At 44.1% G+C, this 26,498-nt stretch overlaps 1 protein-coding gene across 1 annotated transcript in view; it reads right to left on the reverse strand.

The window, feature by feature from the left end:
- Nucleotides 1-26,498, reverse strand: part of MCCC2 (methylcrotonyl-CoA carboxylase subunit 2) — a 195,081-nt gene that overhangs the window by 61,381 nt on the left and 107,202 nt on the right. The window contains exon 13 of the mRNA XM_082275349.1: nt 1,166-1,232. Within this exon, the coding sequence (XP_082131475.1) occupies nt 1,166-1,232 (67 nt within the window). The remainder of the gene's footprint in view (nt 1-1,165; nt 1,233-26,498) is intronic.

Consider the following 26,498-nt stretch of genomic DNA (forward strand, 5'->3'; position numbering starts at 1 on the left):
TTTACTAACAAAGGGAAAGATTTCTGTCATTTTTGGTGTTTTTTTTTTAACGCGTAATGGCGGCGATCTGCGATTTTTTTTGCGGGACTGCGACATTGCGGCGGACAGACCGGACCCCTGACTGACATTTTTGACACTTTTGGGGGTACCAGTGACATTACTGCAGTAATCAGTGCTATATATATGCACTGTTACTGTAAAAATGACACTGGCAGGGAAGGGGTTAATTTTATTGGAGAGGGAGGGGTTAATGTATGCCTGGTGCTTACTGACGTGTAGGGGGGGAGGTGACTGTGTGAGTCATGGACAGATCGGATGTCCAGCTATGCTGAACAGTCCGATCTGTCACTCCCTGTCACTATGGAGATCCGCCCGCTGTGTTTACACACAGCGGGCGGATCTCCAGACTCGATCCCCGACGATCGGGTAAGAGCAGCGGCGATCGCCGCTGCTCCTCCCCTGGCCCGACTCCCGCTGTGAATGAAAACAGCGGGAGCGAGCCTCCGGCGGCGCGCAAGCGCCGCCCAGAAGGGGAGGAGTCCAGTCACGTTAATACTACGTGACTGGACGATAACGAACCACTCTGCCGCAGTAGTATTACTGTGAGCGGTTGCAGAGTGGTTAAAGGTCTTCAGGGCTTCTGCTGTGCATTGCCCCAGAGTCCCTGCAGGGGTTTAGAGAAAGGTTGTTTTAAAGCTCACTTACTGCCTATTAGGAATATTTCCTCACAAAAGATCTGGACATGCTCTCTTCAGCCACACATCCCAGATGTGCCAATAGGACAATATTTTCAGAGAATACAGTTCTGCACCCCTTACCTCCTGCATTCTCTTTGGACCACCAGTGACCATTAACACAGAGATCTAAATAACAGAAGAACCATTGCCCCCAAATGACCTATGCTGCTAGCTTATCATGCACCTTCCCTTCTACCACTCTGATTTTGGCTGGGGCCTGTTAATTATTACAAAGGCAGACCAGGTAGTTAGTTACATTGGCTGTAATGAAAAAAAAAAAAAATAAAAACATATCTGATTGTATATGTCCTTTAAGATTACTCATTCATCATGATAGATAGCCAAGACATTTGGCTTTGTTACAAACTACTAGACCGGCAGAAAGTGTAAGAGTAACACAATGTAGCATCACTATCTGCAACACTCACCTGTAATGTTCTGTAGGAAAAGGAGAGGAATGTTTCTTTGACAACACAGCTGAATGAAGTGTGTGCCCTGTAAAATGGAACAAAGACAATAAGATTTGGCTGTCCTACAAAATACAACTGTATTTTGGTTAAAATCTATTTACAATCCAAGTCCACTGAAAATCACAATATGGGGCTATTCACGTTTGCGTATCTGAAACATTAGCATTTTTACATTTTAATGTGCAAGGGTACGTGAGGTTTTTATGCTTTTTGAATGCATTAAAAACACAAATAAACGTTCAAAACTTTGTTTTGAGTCCATAAATTGGCAAAGAAATTCTGAAACCTTAGGGTTATACTGCTGCCTACCAGAGGATTGAAGGCTGGCAGAAAAAAAAAAAAAAACACATAGGCCTGCCCTGGATATAATACCTTCTACTACCAGCATGCCTCAGGTATTCAATTACAATTTCAAGTACCAAGGGCATATATATATATATATATATATATATATATATATATATATATATATATATATACACATACACACAGTGGGGATCGAAAGTTTGGGCACCCCAGGTAAAAATTTGTATTAATGTGCATAAAGAAGCCAAGGAAAGATGGAAAAATCTCCAAAAGGCATCAAATTACAGATTAGACATTCTTATAATATGTCAACAAAAGTTAGATTTTATTTCCATCATTGACACTTTCAAAATAACAGAAAACAAAAATATGGCGTCTGCAAAAGTTTGGGCACCCTGCAGAGTTAATATCTCTGCCCCCTTTGGCAAGTATCACAGCTTGTAAATGCTTTTTGTAGCCAGCCAAGAGTCTTTCAATTCTTCTTTGAGGTATCTTTGCCCATTCTTCCATACAAAAGTCTTCCAGTTCTTTGAGATTTCTGGGCTGTCTGTCATGCACTGCTCTTTTAAGGTCTATCCATAGATTTTCAAATATGTTGAGGTCAGGAGATTGTGAAGGCCATGGCAAAACCTTCAGTTTACGCCTCTTGATGTAATCCCCCATGGATTTTGAGGTGTGTTTAGGATCATTATCCATTTGTAGAAGCCATCCTCTCTTTAACTTCAACTTTTTCACAGATGGCATCAAGTTACCATCCAAAATTTGCTGAAATTTTATTGAATCCATTTTTCCTTCTACTCGTGAGATGTTCCCTGTGCCACTGGCTGCAATACAACCCCAAAGCATGATTGATCTACCCCCATGCTTAACAGTTGGACAGAGGTTCTTTTCATTCAATTCTGTGCCCCTTCTCCAAACGTACCTTTGCTCATTCCGGCCAAAAAGTTCAATTTTAACCTCATCAGTCCACAGAACTTGTTTCCAAAATGCATCAGGCTTGTCTATATGTTCATTTGCAAAGTTCAAACAATGATTTTTGTGGTGAGGACGTAGAAGAGGTTTTCTTCTGATGACTCTTCCATGAAGACCATATTTGTACAAGTATCTCTTTATAGTGGAATAGTGTACCACAACTCCAGTGTCTGCCAGATCTTTCTGGAGGAATCGTGCAGTCAACCGTGGGTTTTAAATTGTTTTTCTCACAATCCTGCGAGCTGTTCTGTCTGATATTCTTCTTGGTCTTCCAGATCTTGCTTTAACTTCCACTGTTCCTGATGACTGCCATTTCTTAATTACATTCCGAACAGAGGATATTGACATCTGAATACGCTTTGCTATCTTCTTATAGCCTTCTCCAGCTTTGTGAGCGTCAACTATTTTCAGTTTTCTAGACAACTGCTTAGAAGATCCCATGGTGCTGATTGTTGGGGCAAGGTCAGAGGAGTCTGGGCATTTAAAACCTTTGAGATTGACATCACCTGGTCTTCCCAGACGATGATTGAGAACAATCCATGACACTGGAAGGTCTCAGCCTTGCAAAGGGGGCAGTGCATGCTATAAATTCTGCAGGGTGCCCAAACTTTTGCAGACACCATTTTTAGGTTTTCTGTAATTTTGAAAGTGTCAATGATGGAAATAAAATCTAACTTTTGTTGACATATTATAAGAATGTCTAATCTGTAATTTGATGCCTTTTGGAGATTTGTCCATCTTTCCTTGGCTTCTTTATGCTCATTAATACAAATTTCCACCTGGGGTGCCCAAACTTTCGATCCCCACTGTATATATATATATATATATATAAATATATATACATACATACATACACAGTGGGTACGAAAAGTATTCAGACCCCCTTAAATTTTTCACTCTTTGTTATATTGCAGCCATTTGCTAAAATCATTTAAGTTCATTCTTCTTCCTCATGAATGTACACATAGCACCCCATACTGACAGAAAAACACAGAATTGTTAACATTGTTGCAGATTTATTAAAAAAGAAAAACTGAAATATCACATGGTCCTAAGTATTCAGACCCTTTGCTCAGTATTTAGTAGAAGCCCCCTTTTGATCTAATACAGCCAGGAGTCTTTTTGGGAAAGATGCAACAAGTCTTTCACACCTGGATTTGGGGATCCTCTGCCATTCCTCCTTGCAGATCCTCTCCAGTTCTGTCAGGTTGGATGGTAAACGTTGGTGGACAGCCATTTTTAGGTCTCTCCAGAGATGCTCAATTGGGTTTAAGTCAGGGCTCTGGCTGGGCCATTCAAGAACAGTCACGGAGTTGTTGTGAAGCCACTCCTTCGTTATTTTAGCTGTGTGCTTAGGGTCATTGTCTTGTTGGAAGGTAAACCTTCGGCCCAGTCTGAGGTCCAGAGCACTCTGGAGAAGGTTTTTGTCCAGGATATCCCTGTACTTGGCCACATTCATCTTTCCCTCGATTGCAACCAGTCGTCCTGTCCCTGCAGCTGAAAAACACCCCCATGCTTCACTGTTGGGACTGTATTGGACAGGTGATGAGCAGTGCCTGGTTTTCTCCACACATACCGCTTAGAATTAAGGCCAAAAAGTTCTATTTTGGTCTCATCAGACCAGAGAATCTTATTTCTCACCATCTTGGAGTCCTTCAGGTGTTATTTTAGCAAACTCCATGCGGGCTTTCATGTGTCTTACACTGAGGAGAGGCTTCTGTCGGGCCACTCTGCCATAAAGCCCCGACTGGTGGAGGGCTGCAGTGATGGTTGACTTTCTACAACTTTCTCCCATCTCCTGACTGCATCTCTGGAGCTCAGCCACAGTGATCTTTGGGTTCTTCTTTACCTCTCTCACCAAGGCTCTTCTCCCCCGATAGCTCAGTTTGGCCGGACGGCCAGCTCTAGGAAGGGTTCTGGTCGTCCCAAATGTCTTCCATTTGAGGATTATGGAGGCCACTGTGCTCTTAGGAACCTTAAGTGCAGCAGAAATCTTTTTGTAACCTTGGCCAGATCTGTGCCTTGCCACAATTCTGTCTCTGAGCTCTTCAGGCAGTTCCTTTGACCTCATGATTCTCATTTGCTCTGACATGCATTGTGATCTGGAAGGTCTTATATAGACAGGTGTGTGGCTTTCCTAATCAAGTCCAATCAGTATAATCAAACACAGCTGGACTCAAATGAAGGTGTAGAACCATCTCAAGGATGATCAGAAGAAATGGAAAGCACCTGAGTTAAATATATGAGTGTCACAGCAAAGGGTCTGAATACTTAGGACCATGTGATATTTCAGTTTTTCTTTTTTAATAAATCTGCAACAATGTCAACAATTCTGTGTTTTTCTGTCAGTATGGGGTGCTATGTGTACATTCATGAGGAAGAAGAATGAACTTAAATGATTTTAGCAAATGGCTGCAATATAACAAAGAGTGAAAAATTTAAGGGGGTCTGAATACTTTTCGTACCCACTGTATATATAGTGGGTACATTGGTCGTTACCGGCGGAAAGCCGACCGCCGGCTCTAAACAACGGTACCGAGATGGTGCCTCTAGCTAGAGGCATCACCCCGGTATAACACCGCAAAGTCTGCCAACGTACCCCTACGTCACTTTGCGGCAGAGATGTATAGTAACGAAGTAGAACTACTTAAGTACTGTACTTAAGTACCGAAATGCGGTATCTGTACTTTCCTAGAATTTTTTTCTCCTACTTCTACTTTTACTTCACTACATTTTTTTGATGATTTCGATACTTCTACTCAAGTATTTTTTTTTTGTGCTGCATAGTTACTCGTTACTTTTAAAAAAATTACAACTGCGAGAACAGTAGATGGCAGGTTGCATAAAGCTCAAAAAAATGTGTATAATGTCATTTGTAAATCAGCGCATACGAAAATAAAGGCTGTGTATAATAAAAGCTGCTATACCAAATCTTTCCAATAAAAAGAAAATATGATACAAACAAATAAATGGTGCTACAGCGCTTAAAGTGCATCAAGAAACTACTAACAAACACAACTTGGCTGTGCGAATAAAGTGCCTGTGCAATCGATATAATATCATCGTTGCCCCCAGTGCCCTGCCCACACTCCACACAGTATCAAAAATAAAGTGACATGAATGTGCTAAAGCCTAAATGCAGTGAAAATAATTATTCCCACAGTGTAACAGTAAATTCAATTCATATAAAATATGACAATAAATCACAATAAAATAAGTTATGAAATAAGTTATGCCAGGTGCGTGCAACAAGTTGAAGTGTGTAAACCTATTTATAACGAAAAGTCCATAAATGAATTCCAGTGTGCAAATCTAAAGTGTCACTTCACTTGTCAGATGCTTCCACCTCATTCAGTGCTCGAGTGACCGGCCAACACACTTAATGGTGGTGGCACTGGTGGATAGCGTCTGGGTGGCACTGACTGCACTGGTTCAAAAAGCCATATATATTTAATTATTTCAATTCTCAATCTCATTGGTCCTCTCCTCATAAGATATTAATAACTTAAGATTAGTTGATGAACTTCTTGGCGGCCCTGGCAGGATGACGGGGACACCCGCCACTTCTGGAGCCGAGCCGCTGTGATTCCCCAACATGTGACAAAGTGACAGCCAGGAGATCTAGTGGCTAGTAGTGCTCAACAATACCGCTTTTATATATAAAAATGAAATAAAATATACTGACTCACAATTTAGTAGTAGGTAGCGTGTAGCAGTAGGCAGCACAACTCAATTCAATCAATCCCACAGCCTCGCTCGCGCCGCGGCCCGCGGAATCACTGTCATGATCATCAAGTTAAGACCGCACAGGAGGAGCCATGCTGCCGTTTTCCCGCTCGAGGTCTCTGCCTCTAGACGTGTTGTGTGTCACTCAGACTCCACCCCTTAGGGCCCTTACTGAGAGGAGTTGTGACGCGGGCGGCCGGACGCGGGAGCAGGACTCGGAGCATTTTCTTCGTTATCTCATCTTCTTCTCTATGAGGTGAGTGAGGTGGACCGTGGAGAGGGCCTAATCCTTGCCATGGCAAATGTGCCATTTGAGAATCAAATAATCAATATAAAATATTAATATATTATATACACACGGGTCATGGGTGGCTTTTTTGAACCAAGAAGAGTGAGACTGACGGCTATGATGATTATCCGACCATCCATGGTCCATGGACCATAAGTGTTGTGTTGTGTTGCGGCCTGCCTCTGCCTGTGCGGCTGTGCCTGCACTGTAGTGGCCACTGGCAGTGGCACTTGACTTGAGCAAAGCAAATGAGCACTACTAGTGTTAAGGACAGGTGGTGGAAGCATGTTCTGACAAGTTCTTATAATGAAAATAATGTAGACAGCTTTTTGAACCAGTGCAGTGCCAATGCTACTAAGGTGAGAGGCAGAGAGAGAGGCTATCCAGTCCACCACTTTACTTGAGCAGATCACAGAAGAAAGGTGGAAGCATCTGACAGCAAGTGACAAGCACTTCTTAGATTGCACACTGGAATTCAGTTATGGACTTTTCGTTATAAAGTTTAGTTTACACACTTAAACTTGCACCTAACTTATTCACAATCACAACTTATTTTATTGTGGTATTGTCATATATATTTTATATGAATTACATTTACATTGTGGGAATAATTTGCACTGCATTTAGCACAGACATGTCACTTTATTTTTGATACTGTGGGCGATGATTTTGAATACAAGAAGAATATATATATATAATTGCAGGCACTTTATTAGCATTTTTAGCACAGCCACTTTGTTAGTAGTTTTTGATGAATTTTTCACTTTAAGCGTTGTAGGTTTAGTGAAGCTGGCCTGGCACATCATCATCATTTGAGCAAATCAAATCAAACCGCAATTAAGAAGACTGCGCATGCTCCTGTTCTGCCTTTTGATCAGCTGAAAAGATGGACGAACCAAAAACACCACCTTCCACCCCTGGCCCTTCAACTTCAAGTGATCTGCCTGGCTGTGAGAGTGAGGAAGCTCAGGAAGGAGACCACCCCTGGCTTTAAAAGGTGGATGATTTAAAAGGGGAAGGGAGGGACATACTTTATCTGTTTTTTGTTTACAAAAAGTTACAGCCTAAGGAATTGTGATTGTCCTTTAGGTTAATCATTTGAATAAATCATTTGAAATAATAAAAAACAATATGATGTTCAAACTTTTGACTTCTTTCTTTAATAACTACATAACACAGTACTTGTACTTCTACTTTCAGTACTTGAGTATAATTTTTTTTTCAAAACTACTGGTACTTTTTACTTTTAGTACTTAAGTAGCAAATTTTTTGAAAAAACTACTTGCAATACTTAAGTAAAAAAAATGTTGAATACTTTAGTACTTCTACTTAAGTAACTTTTTCTGCGAGCACTTCCACTTCTACTCAAGTCACTTTTTGATCGAGCACTTGTACTTTTACTCAAGTAGAAATTTTGAGTACTTTATACAAGTCTGCTTTGCGGTAAGTGGTTAACTGGAAAGGGAATAACCTGATTCTTAAGACTTAAAAAAAGAAGTATGGGTTTCTCTTTTTTTTTTGGTGATTTATACTTACCTTGGTGGAAGCAGCATCGGTCCAATGCTGCATTTGTCCCCCGATGCCTCTACACTGCGAACCGAGCGATCGAACATCGCTGATCCCTCAGTTCTCACAGCTCCGTGAGCAGAGATCTGCTGCCGGTTAGTCAGCAGCTCTCTGCTCTGCCCCTTCCTCACTTAATGGTGGAGTGCTGGGCTGTGGAGGGGCAAGGAGTGGGCAACTCAGCCTCTCAGCGGCTCGCTGAGAGGCTGAGCCGGATGTAGGTCCATGGATCTGGCGGATCCTGACTCCGTGGTCGTAATGACGTGGAGCCTGGACTGACTTCTGTGACGTCAGTAGAGAACTGACTTCCTGTGATCCATAGGAGAAGTACAGCTGAATGAGCTTTGTCTTTACTTCTTCTTTAAGCCTAGAAATGGTTGAACAAGAACTATGGCATCCTTCCTGTACCCATCCAGAATAGAAAAAGGGAATCAGTCTTCTTAAAATAAACCATGGCCAAAAGAAAAACACATAACAGCTCAGACCACAGCCAGACCATGTAAAAAGTTTTATTTCTGGTAAAATGGAGCTAGACACAAGGATGAAGGACACGATCCTGGTTTACAGTACATCCAGAAAGTATTCACATCGCTTTACTTTTTCCATATTTTGTTATGTTACAGCCTTATTCCAAAATGGATTAAATTCATTCTTTTCCTCAAAACTCTACAAAAAATACCCCAAAATGACCACGTGAAAGATGTTTGCTTGAAATCTTTGCAAACTTATTAAAAATAAAAAACGAAAAAAATCATGTGCACATAAGTATTCATAGCCTTTGCTCAATACTTTGTTGAAGCACCTTTGGTACCAATTACAGCCTCAAGTTTTTTGAGTATGGTGCTACAAGCTTGGCACACCTATTTTTGGACAGTTTTTCACATTCTTCTTTGCAGAACCTCTCAAGCTTCATCAGGTTGAATGAGGAGCGTCGGTACACAGCCATTTTCAGATCTCTCCAGATCTATCCCCCCTTCAATCCATCATGAATGCTGCCGCCAGACTCATCCACCTCACCAATCGCTCAGTGTCCGCCGCTCCTCTTTGTCAAGCCCTACTGGCTTCCGCTCACCCAATGAATTAAATTCAAAATACTTACAACATCTTACAAAGCAATCCACAGCCTAGCCCCCAGCTACATCACCAGCCTCATCTCAAAATACCAACCTAATCGCTCTCTTCGTTCTTCTCAAAACCTCCTGCTCTCTAGCTCACTCATCACCTCCTCCCATGCTCGCCTCCAGGACTTTTCCAGAGCCTCTCCAATCCTATGGAACTCCTTACCCTTATCTGTCCGATTATCCCCCACTCTATTAGCTTTTAGGCGATCTCTGAAAACCCTCCTCTTCCGAGAAGCCTATCCTACCAACCCCTAACAAATGTACCTCCTTTTTCTCCATCAACCCATCCCCCACAATTATTGCCTTTTGTTTCACTTGACCCTCCCTTCCAGATTGTAAGCTCTAACGAGCAGGGCCCTCTAGTTCCTCCTGTTTTGAACTGTATTGTAACTGTATTGTCTTCCTTCACATTGTAAAGCGCTGCGCAAACTGTTGGCGCTATATAAATCCTGTAATAATAATAATAATGTTAAATCGGGTTCAAGTCTGGGCTCTGGCCACTCCTTTGTTATCTTGGCTGTGTGCTTAGGGTTGTTGTCCTGTTGGAAGATGAACCTTCGCCCCAGTCTGAGGATGATCAAAGGAAGCAAGATGCAAAGGCAGTGACTACGTGCACATGTGATTTTTTTCATTATTTATTCTTATTAAATTTGCAAAGATTTCAAACAAACCTCTTTGACGTTGTCATTATGGGGTATTGTATGTAGAATTTTGAGCAAAATAATCCATTTAATCCATTTTGGAATAAGGCTGTAACATAACAAAATGTGGAAAAAGTGAAACGCTGTGAATACTTTCAAGATGCACTGTAGAAGGCTCTTACTAACTTAGGAAAAAAGGAAAGCCTGGGCCTCAGGACCATCTTGTCCTTATGCAAAACAAAAAGGATTCCTTACAAGATGAGGCCACCAGTTGACACTTGCCTAGTCGAGGTAATGGCTACAAGAAAAATAACCTTGCGAGTCAGAGCAGAGAGAAGAATGGGGCTTCTTCAGTACTAAGAACACCAGATTTATATCCCACAGTGGTAGAGGGGATTTTTCACAAGGGATATCCTTTGATCTAACCTGGAAGAAAGGCTGTCCCATATATATATATACGTGATTGTGCCTGTACCTGACCCTCGCTCGCAGTAGATTTACTATAAGCGGACGGCAGGTAGTTAAAGAGTGGAAAGCAAAAAGGTCTCTGGAAAACAATAGCAAGAGCAGAGATCTGACCCTTGATGGTACTAAGGGTCAAAACGAACCAAAACCACTACAGGAAAGAAAGAATAACAGAAACTTTTGGGGTGAAGCCAGCAGATCCAATCTGGCAAAGCCCATGGCAAGTCTGCAAGAAGTCTTATGTGGTCACATCATGTACCACACTCTCCTTGGCCTATCCAGGACGATGAGAACCATGCCCATGGTCCCACAAAACAGTTGAGGAAGAAGCTTCAGGGAAAGAAAGGCATAGATTAGATAAGACTGATATCACAGATCAATGACTTCTGTCAGCTGATTCTGGGACCTGGACACAAATATATTGAATATAAAAGGTCAGGTTCAAATCTGGCATCCCCCACCTGCAACATAAGTCTTGGAATATCTCCAGGACAGAAACTGGAACATGATGTATTGCCCATTATAGGATTTGCGCTACATGTTTTACACAGTGATCACTGATGTACACTACCGTCCTAGCATTGTCCAACTGGATGCGATTCAGCAGACCTCTCGACAGGTCAGTTTAATACTGCAAAGGCAGCCACATTACATGCAGCTGCTGTTGATTGGGAGACAAGATTCCACCAATGACCATGTTCCCTGCACAGACAGAGCGCTCAGCACTCTTCCCCTTAGCCCCCCGCCTGGCATCAATCGCCAGAATTTTCCAGTACATTGGGAGGAATGACTATCCGTCGAGACAAGATAAATCTCTTCCACAAAGACAGAATGTCATGTTGCAGATTCCTGGAATGGAAATGGGGATCCTTGAACTGGAGCCCAAAAAATTGAGACTGGTAAGTCCAAATGTTTTTCCTCGAGAAGAAACAATCTTTTCTGTTAAATGTGCAGTCAGAGACCCATTATCCTCTCGGAGTTACCAATGTGAGGAGCAGAGCACAGATTGAAGTTAAGGCCCCACAACAATACGTAGAAAGCATTTATGTGTTGGAAAGACTGGAACATATACAGATGCATCTCATAAAATTAGAAATCATCCATATACACTACACTCTTATCTTTCATTCAGGACCATGCTTCACTGAAATGCAGGGCTCATTGGGTGACGAATATAGGGAAAATAGATAGTGACCAGAGGGACATGGCCCTAGAATTGATTCCCACTGTATCTATATCAGCCTCCTATAATCCCTCGCAACTGTTTATGCTCCATAGGGCTTAATCAGACACCCGATAGACTTTACAAACTGGGCCAGAGAGACTCCCCCGTGCCTGAAATGTAAAGTGCATCAGGGTGATTTTAGGCACATGATTTGGCAATGTCCAAAACTAAAACGTTACTGGGCCGAAGTGTTGCAACTTATATCTGATGTAGCCCAGGTACATATTACCTTCCACCCCTCTGGTGTGCCTACTGGGTGCATTTGATGATGAAATATATCCAAAAGGTACATACAATATGATAACCAGGTAATTGTACTTGGCTAGAAAGCTTACAGCTCGACATTGGATAGCTTCCACCGTGCCTACCAAATGGATTGCTAATGTCAACGCTCTCCTTCTTAGGGAACAACTGGCTTATCGACATAGGAATGCGGCACCAAAGTTTAATCTCATTTGCCAGCCTTGGTTAGACCATACTAGCCTTGCCCTGCCACAGTTAGTGATGGATACAACTTCGATAGTCTTACGACTCTAACCCATCGAGAGTCACGGGGTTTTCTTGTTATGTACTCATTTTCTCTTGAATTTGGTAGATGAAAATGTATACTTCCTGGTATACATTATTTTATGAGTACTAGTTTTACTATTTCTATGTCATAGCTTTCGGTTTATGACAAAAAATGAAAACAAATGTCTGTTCTATATTTGTTACGTATCACGTGACTATTATCTGAAGCTCGCGTATGATCTGGAATTTACCAATTACAATGTTCTTTTTCTAGGTTTTGATATACAGTCATATGTGAAATAAATAAAGTTTTGATTTAAAGAAGGAATATCATCCATGTCATATGCTGGTGGACCAACACCAGCAGATGACATGGCTCCCTAAATCATCACATACTGTGGAAAATGTTGCATTTTTATTTGAAAATAAAGGTCCCAGAGTCCGGGGGAAGAGTGGAGAGGCACAGAATCCAAGTTGCATGAGGTCCAGTGTGAAGTTTCTGCAGTCAGTGATGATTTGGGGAGCCATCTGATCTGCTGTGTTGGTCCACTGTGTTTTATCAAGTCCAAAGTCAGTGCAGCCCTCTACCAGGAAATTCTAGCGCACGTCATGCTTCCCTCTGCTGACCAGCTTTATGGAGATGCTGATTTCATTTTCCAGCAGGACTTGGCACCTGCCCACACTGCCAAAAATACCAGTACCTTGTTTAATGACCATGGTATCACTGTGCTTGATTGGCCAGCAAAATTGCCTGACCTAAACCCCACAGAGAATCTGTGGGGTATTGTCAAGAGGAAGATTAGAAACATCGGACCCAACAATGAAGGATTAGCTGAAAGCCAATATCCAAGGAACCTGGGGTTCCATAACAACATCAGCAGTGCCACAGGCAGATTGCCTCGATGGGGCATTGATGCAGCAATTCAAGTAAAAGGAGCCCCAACCAAGTACTGAGTGCATACCATATTGTATATGGACATAATTTTAATTAAGCCAACATTTCTGTACTAAAAATCCTTTTTTTTTAATTGGTCTTACGTAATATTCTAATTTTCTCAGATACTGAATTTTGTGTTTTCACTAGCTGTAAGCCATAATTATCAAAATTAAAAGAAAGAAATGCTTGAAATATATCACTCTGTGTGTAATGCATCTATATAAAATATGAGTTTCACATTTTGAATTTAATTATTGAAATAAATTAACTTTTTGAGGATATTCAAATTGTATGAGCTGCACCTGTAGGTAGGCATTTTCATACTCTTCTTTTTGAGGGCAGAAAGCCTCCCTGGTGAAAATAAACAAAAACAGATCTTGATTAAATCTGGATATTTTTTTTAATTGAATGCAAGCATTCAGAGGCTTAAGGTCCAAGAACAGTGAACAGACTTGCGTAAAAAACGGCAAACCGTTCCACAACAGGAACCTGGCCGATGATCCCTTGGTCCAAGAGTCCAGGAGAGCTCCCAGTGGAGATCGGCAAAGTGCTGGGAACCTAGGGAGATGAGGTATTGGAAAGCAAAGAGGGAGCAGAGAATAAATCTCAAGTTTGTAACCCTGGGACACCCACTTTTGCATCCAGGTTACATGGAAGTTTTCCATGCATCTGCAAAGATCAACAGATGTTCCAGCACTCTGCTTGAGTAGAAAAGTCTACTCCCTTTCCAGTGGTTGCTTTCTAATGAAAATTAACTGTAAGACTTTTGTATTGATGCACCTGGGATGTATTTATACGATTTAAACTGAAATTTCGGTTGGGCTTTAGGGTGTAGTTTTATGCATTCTTTTCTTAAAGGGTTTCTGTGCTATTCAAACCAAATGCAGTATAGAGGAAAATAGTAAGAAGAAGCCCCTGCGCTATCACCAAATTTAAGATACAAAGATAGAAAGTAGGTATATATAACAAATAGGGGATAGCTGCGGCTTCCAATTTCAGCCTTTTACAGACAACTGAATATATAGTAAATAGTAAAATATTGAAGCTGCGCTTATCCTTAGTACATATAAAGATCAAACAGTGTAGATACAGTCAATCAATAAATAAATCGTGACTCATATACTGTAAACAGGTGACAATCTGAAGTGCTAGTAGTGCAGTGATGTGGCTGCACGTAAATAAGGAGAGATCCAGTAAGTTGTGACTCCTGTGCTGTGTGAACAGAGTAACAAAAAAAGTGCTAGGAGTGCAACTAAGGTGCAAAGAAGGTAAACTGAGGCTTCAGTCTCAGTTTAAGAGATGCCGGTGACAACAAAAATATAAATATTATATAAATAAATAACAATGATTAAAACACAATGAAGTGTAAATAAGGTGACTCAGTGTGCAAGGTGGCTGCGTGACAGCAGGATTAAATCAAATAAATAAATAGACAATAGCTATAGCCATAAAAAGTCTATACAACAAGTACATCATAAATAACAGCATAAAGCTTCAAAAAGTGGCGGTGACGTGAAATCAAGTGATGGGATCAGGTGGGTGATTACAACACCAGGTGGTGGACAGTGAAATAACCAACAAGTAATTTTTCTGGGTGTGCTACATCCTTACCTTACTGCTGTAAGGTTACAGCATTTACAGATGGATTCCACTATGATCCTGTAATCATCCCGGGGGGGGGTTGATGTGTTGGAGGCCTCGGCGATATCCTTGCAGCTGCCAAAAGACAGATGGTAGGCTGTCTTTTGGTAGGACACTAGGCAGAAAAAAAGTCTGGCTACACCCATGGGAAGTCCCAGGGCATATACTCTCTTTCTCTGCTATAGGCACTCAATTTAGTTACAAGCAGTGTCAGAAGAATTACAACTCAACAGAGGGGTGAGTACTGTATCCGTCAATGAACATCAGAGAAATGGATTTTACGGTAAGCCAAAAATCCCATTTTCTCTTCCGTTCATTGCCGGACACAGCTTCAGATCTTCATAACCATTGGGATGTTCCAAAGCAGTGTTAAAAATATGAGGGGTGGGAACAGAAGAAAAATTCCAAAGACTAAACAGTAGCCAACCAGGCAAAAGGAGCTTTACCAAAACAACTGGAGCTCACCTGAAAAAAACAATACACCCTCAAAGAGGATCAGATTCTCTCGACAGCAGCCTGAAAAACCTTGCAGTCAAAAGAAGCATCCACAGATGCCAACACATCCACTTTATAAAGCTTTGTGAAAGTGTGCACCAACAACCAGGTGGCCTTGCAAACTTGTGTCACTGACGCCTGATGACGGAAGGCCCAGGAGGGACTAAGTGCCCGAGTAGAGTGCGCCTTGACAGGGAAAGGAGGAACCTGACCCCTGATGGAATAGGTCTGAATAACCGTCTGTCACCTGGAAATGGTCACAGAGGAAGCGGACCGCCTTTTCCTGAGGTCCATCCTTGAGCAAAAAGAGAGAGTCTGACTACCTAAAAGATTTCGTAGCTGCCAGGTACACCCTAATTGTCTGGACCACATCCAAAGCATGCAAGGCAATTTCCTTCGGATGTTTTGGCCTGGGACACAGGGAAGGCAACACAATGTCTTCATTCAAATGAAAATCAGAGACAAACTTTGGAAGGAACGATGGACAGGAGCGAAAAACCACCTTATGTCTGTGAATCACCAGGTAAGTTGAACGACAGGATAACACCAGTTCCCACACCCTGCACGCAGAGGTGATAGCCACCAAAAGGGCCACCTTATGTGACAGCGTAAGCAGGGCAATCTCCCGAAGGTTCTCAAAGGAAGGCTTCTGGAGGACCGAAAGCACCAAATTGAGGTCCCAAGGTGGCAACGGAGCCCACACTCGAGGAACGAAAATGTCAGACACCCTGAAGAAAGGTACGCACCAGGAAAAGTGTGGCCAAAGGTCATTGGAAGAAGACCGCCAAAGCTGACACCTGGCCCTTGATGGTACTCCAGGCCAATTTCTGTTCAACCCCCTGTTGAAGGAAGGTCAAGATCCGAGATACCCCAAGAGACTTACACCACGCAATGTACGTCTTCCACGTACGATGGTAGATCTTCCTAGAAGGAGATTTCCTAGCTTTTAACAGTGTAGGAATCATCGACTCAGATAAACCTCTATCCTTCAGCACCTGGCATTCAACGGCCAAGTATAAAATAGGTATAAAGAGCTGCGCCAAATGTATGCAAATGTGATAATGATAAATCATATATTCTCAAAACAATAAAGTCCAAATGACAGTCTTGTAGACAAAGCTGAAAAAGGAGGAAAAGACCAGATGCCGGTCAGCCAATCACCCGTGCACAGTAGGAAATCTTAATTGCACCCTGTGCTAACACTCATGGCTCCTTACCAGAGGAAATGACCCTCCTTTCACAAAGCGGTCAAAACAGGCATTGAATGATGTGAACCTTGATGGATTTAATGGATCTTAATTCACTCCACAGCAGACACAAGACCTCTTAGTAGAAAAGTATGATGATTCCCACAAATCATATATCGCTGTCTCTGGCAAAATAAACTCGGAAGAGGACAAAGGACAGCCAATAGTGAAGTTCGTCCAAACATATAAGATTTATAAAAAGTAATGCACTTACATTTGAGTTGTTAAAACATCAGCGTTGCAATCATTTGAAAACCGCGGTGTGTGGCGTGCTCCACATCGATACGTCCGCCTTCAACAGCCAAGCCATCAAAGCCAGTGACTGTAAATCAGGATGGAAGATCAGTCCTTAGGACAGCAGATCCTCCCTGAGAGGAATCTTCCAAGGAACATCGGCGAACAGCCGCACCAGATCGGCATACCAAACCGGCGAGGCCAGTCCGGAGCCACTAAGATGACCGAAATCCCTTCTGCCTTGATCCTGCGTAGAAGTCTTGGCAGAAGCTTGAGAGAAGGGGAAGCGTAATTTAGACAATACTAACCCCACAGGGCCACCAGCGCATCTGTTGCTTTCCGCCAGAAGATCCCTTGACCGAGACACAAACATCTGCACCTTTTTGTTGAGCTGAGACGCCAACAGATACACCTCGGGGATGCTCTACCGGAGACTCAACTGATGAAACACCTTCGGATGAAGGGACCACGCCCCTCGTTCCAAAGCCTGCCGACTGAGGTAATCCACCTGCCAGTTTTCCACCCCGGGAATGTGTACGGTAGAGAGAGCTGGAACGAACCATTCTGCCCACCTTAGAATGCCAGCTACCTTCAGAGCCGCCAGGACACTACTTGTGCCTCCCTGGTGATTGACATAAGCCACAGCCATGGCATTGTCCAATTGAATGCGCCCTGGACAACCCTGAAGATGATCCGCCCAATGGTCCAGACACAGTCTGATCGCTCGGTGTTCCATGACATTTATCAGTAGTCTGGACTCTTCCAGCGTCCAGATCCCCTGAGCAGAATGCTTGCTGAGGACGCCTCCCCAGCCGAACAGGCTGGCATCCCTGGTGACCACTGTCCAATACAAGTGGAGGAAGGCTTTGCCCAGCCGAAACCTCGGAGAAAGAAGCCACTATATCAGGGACTCCTTCATTCCCCGACTCAGCCGAATCCGATTGTCCAGAGACTGCGGAGTCTTGTCCCATTGGGTCAGAATCTCCCTTTGCAGGGACCTCATATATAACTGTGCAAACAGAACCGCCTTGAAGGTGGACACCATCAGGCCCAGCACCTGAATGCAAATCTGGAGGGATAACCATCTGTTGGACAGCAGAAAACGAATTGCAGCCTGCAATTTCTGGAGTTTGTCCAGAGGAAGGATCACTCTGGCTAAGGCTGTGTCCAGAGTCAGGCCCAGATAGTCCAGCTTTGTGGACGGAACCAGCGCAGACTTCTGAAAATTCCGAATCCAGCTGAACTCCCGCAGAGTTCGTATTGTGATCTCCAGGTTTTCCACCATAGCAGAAGGAGACTCCGCTCGCAGAAGGAGATTGTCCAAGTAGCCAAGTATAACGATCCCCCATTGGCATAGTAAAGCTAGCACTTTTGTGAAGACCCGAGGAGCAGAGGCGAGACCAAAGGGTAACGCCACAAACTGATAATGCTCCTCTCCCATGGCAAAGCGGAGGAAGCGCTGGTGACTGGCACATATTGGAATGTGAAGGGAAGCATTCTTGATGTTGATAGAGGTGAGGCAATCCCCCCGACGCATCCACCACCGTGCGAATGGACTCCATTCTGAAATTCTTCACCCGCACAAAGCAGTTAAGTGCCTTGAGGTCCAGGATTGGACGCACTTTGCCTTCCTTCCTGGGAACTGTAAACAGGTTTGAGTAAAAACCCTGAAAACGATCCGAAGTCTGAATGGGACAATCACCCCTTGATGTAACACGTCTTGTACCGCCCCAAATAGACCCTGTAAGCGGTCCGGGGACAGGCGCAAGTTTGAAGGAAAGATCCTTGCTGTGGGCAAGAGTGAAACTCGATCTGGTAGCAGGACCGAATGACTTCATGGACCCACTTGTCTTGCACCAGGGAAGTCCATGGGTCCAGAAACCAGCGAAGACGTCCCCCAACCCCCAATATGGGTGCACCTTCTTGCTGAAGGAGCCTTTTCCGCAAGTATGGAGAAGCCCACTCTCGGCTTGCCAGACAAGGTTCGTTTGGATCCTCCAGAGGAGGCCCTGAAAAGCTTTGAGCCCTTGTCAGTCGACTCTGAGGGATGAAAACATTTCTTATGAGCCGAAAAGGAAGACCCACGTCTACGATGAGGTTCCTTGCCCTTAGTAGCCTGCGGAAGAAAGGTACTCTTCCCCCCTATGAGAGCTTTTATGATGTCATCCAGGGTAGCTGCAAACAGGTGATGTCCTTGAAAGGGAAGATCAGTCAAGGCCTTTTTAGAAGTCTGGCCTGCAGACCAGCATTTGAGGCAAAAGACACGCCGAAAGGACCACTGCCAAAACAGGTAGCCGAGCCACTAGGGGAGCCGCATCTAAAGAGGCATCACAGATAAACTGCAGCCCCTGGTCCAGCTGGTCTGACAGCTCAGCATAGGCCTCCCCCACACAGTCGATCGTCTGGTCGCCGGTGGCGCACCCCCCTCTCTCTCTTTCCCTCTCAGGAGAAGCTGCTAGCCTAAACGAGACTTTGAAGACAACAGATAATGTTCTGTGAAGGATAGGAGGGATGGGGGTGGGGCTGGGCAGCTCTCGGCATGTCTAAGAAAAACTGACAACCTTATCAGGAAGTCAAAGACAGCTTATAAAATTCACATAAAGGGAGATAGCAATGTTGATTGTCCAGCTTAGATACAATTTTCTAAGCTACACAAGCAGCTAGCCAGAAAATGAATACCATCAAAGATAAAGTTATTTAACATACTATTAATAGGAAAAATTTCATTTTTGACTGGAGTTTCCCTTTAAGGGTAGTTTAACTCTCAGGCCTTGAAATGATTTAAGATGGAATGGACATTTACAGAAAAAACTAAAAAAATTAAACAAAACCCAAAAAAGAGAGAAACATGCGCTACCCACGCAGGGGTGCTAGAGAGGAGTTAACAAATAAACAATTGTTTCTTGCATGGATAGCATATGAATATATATATATATATATATATATATATATATATATATATATATATATATATATATATATATATATATATATATATATGGTGTGGCTAAACAGAACATTATGGTATATAGGATAGCATGATATCGGGTAGCAGTAGTACAAACCAGGATCAAACACTCCAAATGGGATCGCGCCCAGTAGGGTATAGGAGAATCAAGGACAGTGTTTCCCTAACAATATATGTGACCCATTATGGTGCAGCCGTGGTAGGATCAGCTAGCCACTTAGACTATACCTTGTGGTAAATTGCAGGGCAACCTCTATTCACAAAAGTATATAGAGGGAGGCTGTTATTTACCAAGGTTCTCCAGAAGGCAGTAGAGGAAGGGGCTTGCTTTATCCAGTGAAGTGTGATAGCTTTCCTAGCATAGAAAAGAAGGAGGCCAACCAAAGTCCTTTCTTCCACAGTAGGAACCAGGTTTTCAACCAGACCCAGGATACAGATTTATATTGAAGAGAACAATCAACAGGGGGCGTGGCTGAACCGGGCATGTGAGAGGACTCGACTCACGGAGCTCCCGTACTTGATCCTGCAATTACATCCTTTTCCCCGGCCGGATTACACTATAACAAAGAACGTTCATCATCCGGGGGTCCCCGTGATTACCCTGTTGCCTCTTGCTCCCCGCTGCGTGCCCGGATACCAGAGATCCCGGAGGACTGCAGGGTGAGCACCCCGCCGCGACCACCAATCTCCAGCCATTCTCCTTGCACAGACCATCTACGGGCTCCATCCCACCCCCAAGTGTCTCCCCCGCACCCCGGGTACAGCCTCCTGCCTATATTTTTGGTCTTAGACTTGGATTTGCGGGGATCCGTTTTGCGGCCTAGTCGGGGCTGAAGCCGCGGACTTTCCTGAGGCCGGCGGCCAATCGTGGAAGCGCCCGGACGTCCGTGGACCGGGTGAACTGCCGATCCTAGTCTCTTTGCCCCCTCTGTCTCCTGCTCATTCCGGACTGCCTCCTGCTGCTCCCTCCACCCTCGGAACCCTACAGTGACATCCCAGCTCTGTGCTGCTCCGTGCCTGTGACAACACGTGCAGCTACCCCTCCATACACCAGGCCGCATCTCCCTCTCCTCTCCTGCCTTACAAACCTGACCTGCCTTGCCTAGGAGAGCCAGTGCTGACTCCCCCCCCTCCCCCCTGCTGAAATACCGCCATGACTCGCGGCAGCAAGACTAAGGAGGACAGTTCAGTCTCGGCGGCGCTTCAAGATGGCGCTGGCCCATCAACCCCACAGCGTGTCCTGCGTGGCCCTGACAGGCAGAAAGAGGCTGCGGTGAAGCCCAAAACGACCCGTCCCACAGGTAAGGACGCTGCTGGGGATATATTACTTTACGCTAAGAAGCTGTCGGAACTCAGGGATCAGGAGGCTGGGGACTGTGCTCAGGCTGACAATGGGGGGCGCCCCGAGGCAGTCTCGCAGGGCCTGGGGGCTGCTCCGCGGCCAATGCTGACTGACTGGGACCTGGACGCAGATGAGGGGGAGACGGAGGAGGAACAACAACCTACACTTAGCCAAATACTTCGTGCTGTGCACAAATGTACTGCCTCTGAATAATGTTCAGGAGCGGTTGGGGGGTCTCACTGAAGAAGTGGCTCTCCTTCGCCAAGACCTACAAAAGATCCGTGAGCGCACTACTGCTGCGGAAAGCCGTATTAGTGACCTGGAGGACCAGTTGCCAGCGCTGATCACTGACTCAAGAACAACCGCGAGGCAGGTCCAGATCAATAAGGACAAGACGGATGATTTGGAAAATCGTTTGCGGCGCAACAATGTGCGCATTGTGGGACTCCCAGAGAAGGTTGAGGGCAGAGAACCCACTGAGTTTGTTGAATCCTGGCTCTGTGACATCTTTGGCAGGCAATCCTTCTCGCCTCTGTTTGCGGTTGAAAGGGCCCATCGGGTCCCCACCAGGGCACTGCCGGGTAACGCTCCCAGGCCCATGCTGGCCAAGCTTCTGCACTTCAGGGACAGGGAGAAGGTGCTGAGGCTGGCCAGGGAAAAGGCAGAGGTCAAGTTTAATGGGGTGCGGGTGTCTTTCTACCCGGACTTCTCTGCTGAAGTCCAAAAGCAGCGAGCAAGATTCACCGATGTTAAGCAACGTCTCCGTCGCCTTGGACTCATATAAAGACACACACTGACCTAGGTCAGTGAATCAGCGCTCACTGGACCATTTTGGAGGGGACCACATGACCAGTGGTACCACAGATGAATCACCAATATAAAAAAATAAATAAAAAATTTAAAAATATAAATGGATAAATAATTAAATTAAATTGGGTAACAATGAAAATATTGAGAATATTGCAGGGCAAACAAGATACAAGAACCTCAAGTGTGTAGAAGTCCTAATCAATCATGCGATGATCCCGGATGGATCCTTGCTGATGAAAGAGTACAAAAAGTCCAAATCAGGGTACTGGGGTGAAGATTGGACAGGCAGCTCCTCAAGAGGTAGGGATACCCTCCAAACATGTAACAGAGAAAAGAAACAAGGGCGCCAAGTCATAAAGGTAGATGAACAGCTGTGTAATTTAATGTAGTAACTTACATGTTAAAAACAGGTATTCCAATGAAACAGCATGCATGGTGTAAAAAGACAGTCCCCACAGTAGATCCGATGGAAGATGCAAATGAAGCACAGTCACATCTGGGTCCTGTGTGGCGCGTCCTGTGTAGTGGTGAAGGAAGTCCTGAATACCGGCAATGCCGGGTGATGCTGCAAATGGCGTGGGCTCCCTGGCTGGGCAGCCTCACCGCTGTCTGCCATACAGCAGGAAGGTAATAACCCGGAACCGGAAATAGAAGGACAAGTCTGTCGGTTCCTCCACGGAAGCCGACAGGAACGTACACTGAACCGAGAGTGGAGGGCGGGCTGCAACGTCGATTCGGAGGACCTCCTCCTTCATCAGGCAAGCCCACCCCTCCACCATAGAAAGTATTTATAATCCTAATAAACAACTGCACTGCTGAGGATTGGACAAACCTCAGGTGTCACCAATAAAAAAGGGAGGGAAAATTAACAACAAGAAAAAAAGGGGAGGGAGGGGGGGAGAAACGAACACCTCCCAGCAGCAACAGAGGCAATCATTATTAAAGGAACATCACATTATTAGACATAAAAAAACCCTATATAAGAGCAGAGTAACTAGCTCATCATAATAATTGGCATATGTAGAACCCTATATAGGAGCGGAGTGACTAGCTCAATGCGGACATCTCCCCATTGGATTCATATAAAATTATAAATATATAAATACATCAGATATAATTAAAACATTAAATTAATATAACCTCCGCTTTGAACGAGGTATAACCTATCTTGTGTGAACGTGTCACATATATAAAATATGTAGGTATATATGAATATAGCTGTAAATATGGGACTCTATTTAAAAACCTAAATATTATATACCATTAGTGGATGAATAATAAAATATAACTCTATAAAAAACAATCAATAAAATACATAAAAGGCAAACAACCTCACTGGGGGTTAACCAATTAACCGCTGGCAAGGACAAAAATAGGGGGGGGGGGGTATGGAGGGAAAAAAAAAAAAAAAACAGCAAATATCAGCAGGACTCGTTGTAAAAGGAAGGGAAATGCATAAAATTACCGAAAGTACCAAAATTAGCAACGATACATAATCGCATCCATAGTGCTCGCTATAAAATGGTGTTGATTTCGAGCTCCTCATTTAACCCCCCGGGGGCCAAGGAATTGAGAGTGAAAATCCAGAAAGTTTCCCTATGGCAGAGGGTCTGGAAACGCTCTGCCACTGAATCGCAAGGGGGGATGGTCTCGATGACCCAAACCCGTAGTCCCTCGGTCGACTGATTATGATGGAGACGGAAATGTCTGGGAACACTATGCTCCACAGACCCCTTTTCAATTAATCTCCTGTGGTCTCCAAAACGGGCATGCACTGTGCGGATGGTGCGTCCCACATAAAGGAGACCACAGGGACACGCCAGGCAATACACCACAAACTCAGTGGAGCAACTGTAGAAAAGTTTATGGATGTATTTTTTCCCCAATGGACCCTGAAACCACTTCTGATTGTGCGTAACAAAGGGGCACATCTTGCATAAGATTTTTTTCCATTGGTACATGCCCACTAAGTTACAAAAGGTAAGAAGGGGCTGTGTGGAAATTTTGGGCTTATTGAACCTGCTCGGGGCTATTATGTTTTTTACATTTCTGGGCCTCCTATAGATGACTCGTGGATACTTGGGTAAAACAGGAGCCAATTTTGGATCCTGCATTAAAATCCCCCAGTGGCGTCTAATTATATTCTCCATCCTCTTGTGTGCATAATGATATTGGGTTATGAATTTAACCTCCCCAAAGGCTGTCAAGTCAGATGTAGATTTAACGGAACAAGGATTTTTTGAAGAATGTAAAAATCCTTGTTCCGTTAAATCTACATCTGACTTGACACCCTTTGGGGAGGTTAAATTCATAACCCAATATCATTATGCACACAAGAGGATGGAGAATATAATTAGACGCCACTGGGGGATTTTAATGCAGGATCCAAAATTGGCTCCTGTTTTACCCAAGTATCCACGAGTCATCTATAGGAGGCCCAGAAATGTAAAAAACATAATAGCCCCGAGCAGGTTCAATAAGCCCAAAATTTCCACACAGCCCCTTCTTACCTTTTGTAACTTAGTGGGCATGTACCAATGTAAAAAAATCTTATGCAAGATGTGCCCCTTTGTTACGCACAGACAGAAGTGGTTTCAGGGTCCATTGGGGAAAAAATACATCCATAAACATTTCTACAGTTGCTCCACTGAGTTTGTGGTGTATTGCCTAGCGTGTCCCTGTGGTCTCCTTTATGTGGGACGCACCATCCGCACAGTGCGTGCCCGTATTGGAGACCACAGGAGATTAATTGAAAAGGGGTCTGTGGAGCATAGTGTTCCCAGACATTTCCGTCTCCATCATAATCAGTCGACCGAGGGACTACGGGTTTGGGTCATCGAGACCATCCCCCCTTGCGATTCAGTGGCAGAGCGTTTCCAGACCCTCTGCCATAGGGAAACTTTCTGCTCGAAATCAACACCATTTTATAGCGAGCACTATGGATGCGATTATGTATCGTTGCTAATTTTGGTACTTTCGGTAATTTTATGCATTTCCCTTCCTTTTACAACGAGTCCTGCTGATATTTGCTGTTTTTTTTTTTTTTTCCCCTCCATACCCCCCCCCCCCCCTATTTTTGTCCTTGCCAGCGGTTAATTGGTTAACCCCCAGTGAGGTTGTTTGCCTTTTATGTATTTTATTGATTGTTTTTTATAGAGTTATATTTTATTATTCATCCACTAATGGTATATAATATTTAGGTTTTTAAATAGAGTCCCATATTTACAGCTATATTCATATATACCTACATATTTTATATATGTGACACGTTCACACAAGATAGGTTATACCTCGTTCAAAGCGGAGGTTATATTAATTTAATGTTTTAATTATATCTGATGTATTTATATATTTATAATTTTATATGAATCCAATGGGGAGATGTCCGCATTGAGCTAGTCACTCCGCTCCTATATAGGGTTCTACATATGCCAATTATTATGATGAGCTAGTTACTCTGCTCTTATATAGGGTTTTTTTATAATGTCTAATAATGTGATGTTCCTTTAATAATGATTGCCTCTGTTGCTGCTGGGAGGTGTTCGTTTCTCCCCCCCCTCCCTCCCCTTTTTTTCTTGTTGTTAATTTTCCCTCCCTTTTTTATTGGTGACACCTGAGGTTTGTCCAATCCTCAGCAGTGCAATTGTCTCTCAGGATTATAAATACTTTCTATGGTGGAGGGGTGGGCTTGCCTGATGAAGGAGGAGGTCCTCCGAAACGACGTTGCAGCCCGCCCTCCACTCTCGGTTCAGTGTACGTTCCTGTCGGCTTCTGTGGAAGAACCGACAGACTTGTCCTTCTATTTCCGGTTCCGGGTTATTACCTTCCTGCTGTACGGCAGACAGCGGTGAGGCTGCCCAGCCAGGGAGCCCACGCCATTTGCAGCATCACCCGGCATTGCCGGTATTCAGGACTTCCTTCACCACTACACAGGACGCGCCACACAGGACCCAGATGTGACTGTCCTTCATTTGCATCTTCCATCGGATCTACTGTGGGGACTGTCTTTTTACACCATGCATGCTGTTTCATTGGAATACCTGTTTTTAACATGTAAGTTACTACATTAAATTACACTGCTGTTCATCTACCTTTATGACTTGGCGCCCTTGTTTCTTTTCTCTGTTACATGTTTGGACTCATATATGCTATGCTATACCCAGCCCATTTGCGGGTCACCGCGGAAGGTAGAGCGCACTTTTTTGATACTGCTGCCGACGCGGTGAATTGGCTCGACATTCATGAACCCACCCTCCGTCAACGTCAGCGCGCTGCTCCTGATGAGTAAGGGGCGCCACAATATGGACTTTGCATCTCTACGTATCTGGACCCTTTGGAAGATTGCCCCGGCCGGGGTGCGTATCCTTTTTGTGATGGGACAGCTGTACTCCAACCAGCGACTACCTCTTCTAGTTCCGGTGTTCTGGTAAATGCATCTTACCTGGATTACAGTTTGCAGTTTCAAGTTTGCAGTTCTAACCCAAGCTTCGTCTGGAATGGCCTATGACTCTGGCCTGTGCGAGTTCGGGCCCTCTTCAATTAACCCCCTCATGCCATTTGGGTTGGCAGATGTTTCCCTGCGGGGATTGCCGCCCTATGGGCTCACCGTCACATGTGTTCTTTTTCATCGTTTGTATTTTGTTTGTTTCTCTTTCGTTGTTCTTGTCCTCATGTCTTTTTTATTATGGTGCACTCCCACGACCTGTGACGCACGGATATGCTGTACATGCTCCGGTCGAACAGCTGGCTGCCCTCCTTGAGAATGTGTTCTTGCCCCCCCACCGGATTTCCTCATGGGC

Source organism: Pelophylax lessonae (genome assembly GCF_965119305.1).
Source record: "Pelophylax lessonae genome assembly, chromosome: 1".
Taxonomy (NCBI): Eukaryota; Metazoa; Chordata; class Amphibia; order Anura; family Ranidae; genus Pelophylax; species Pelophylax lessonae.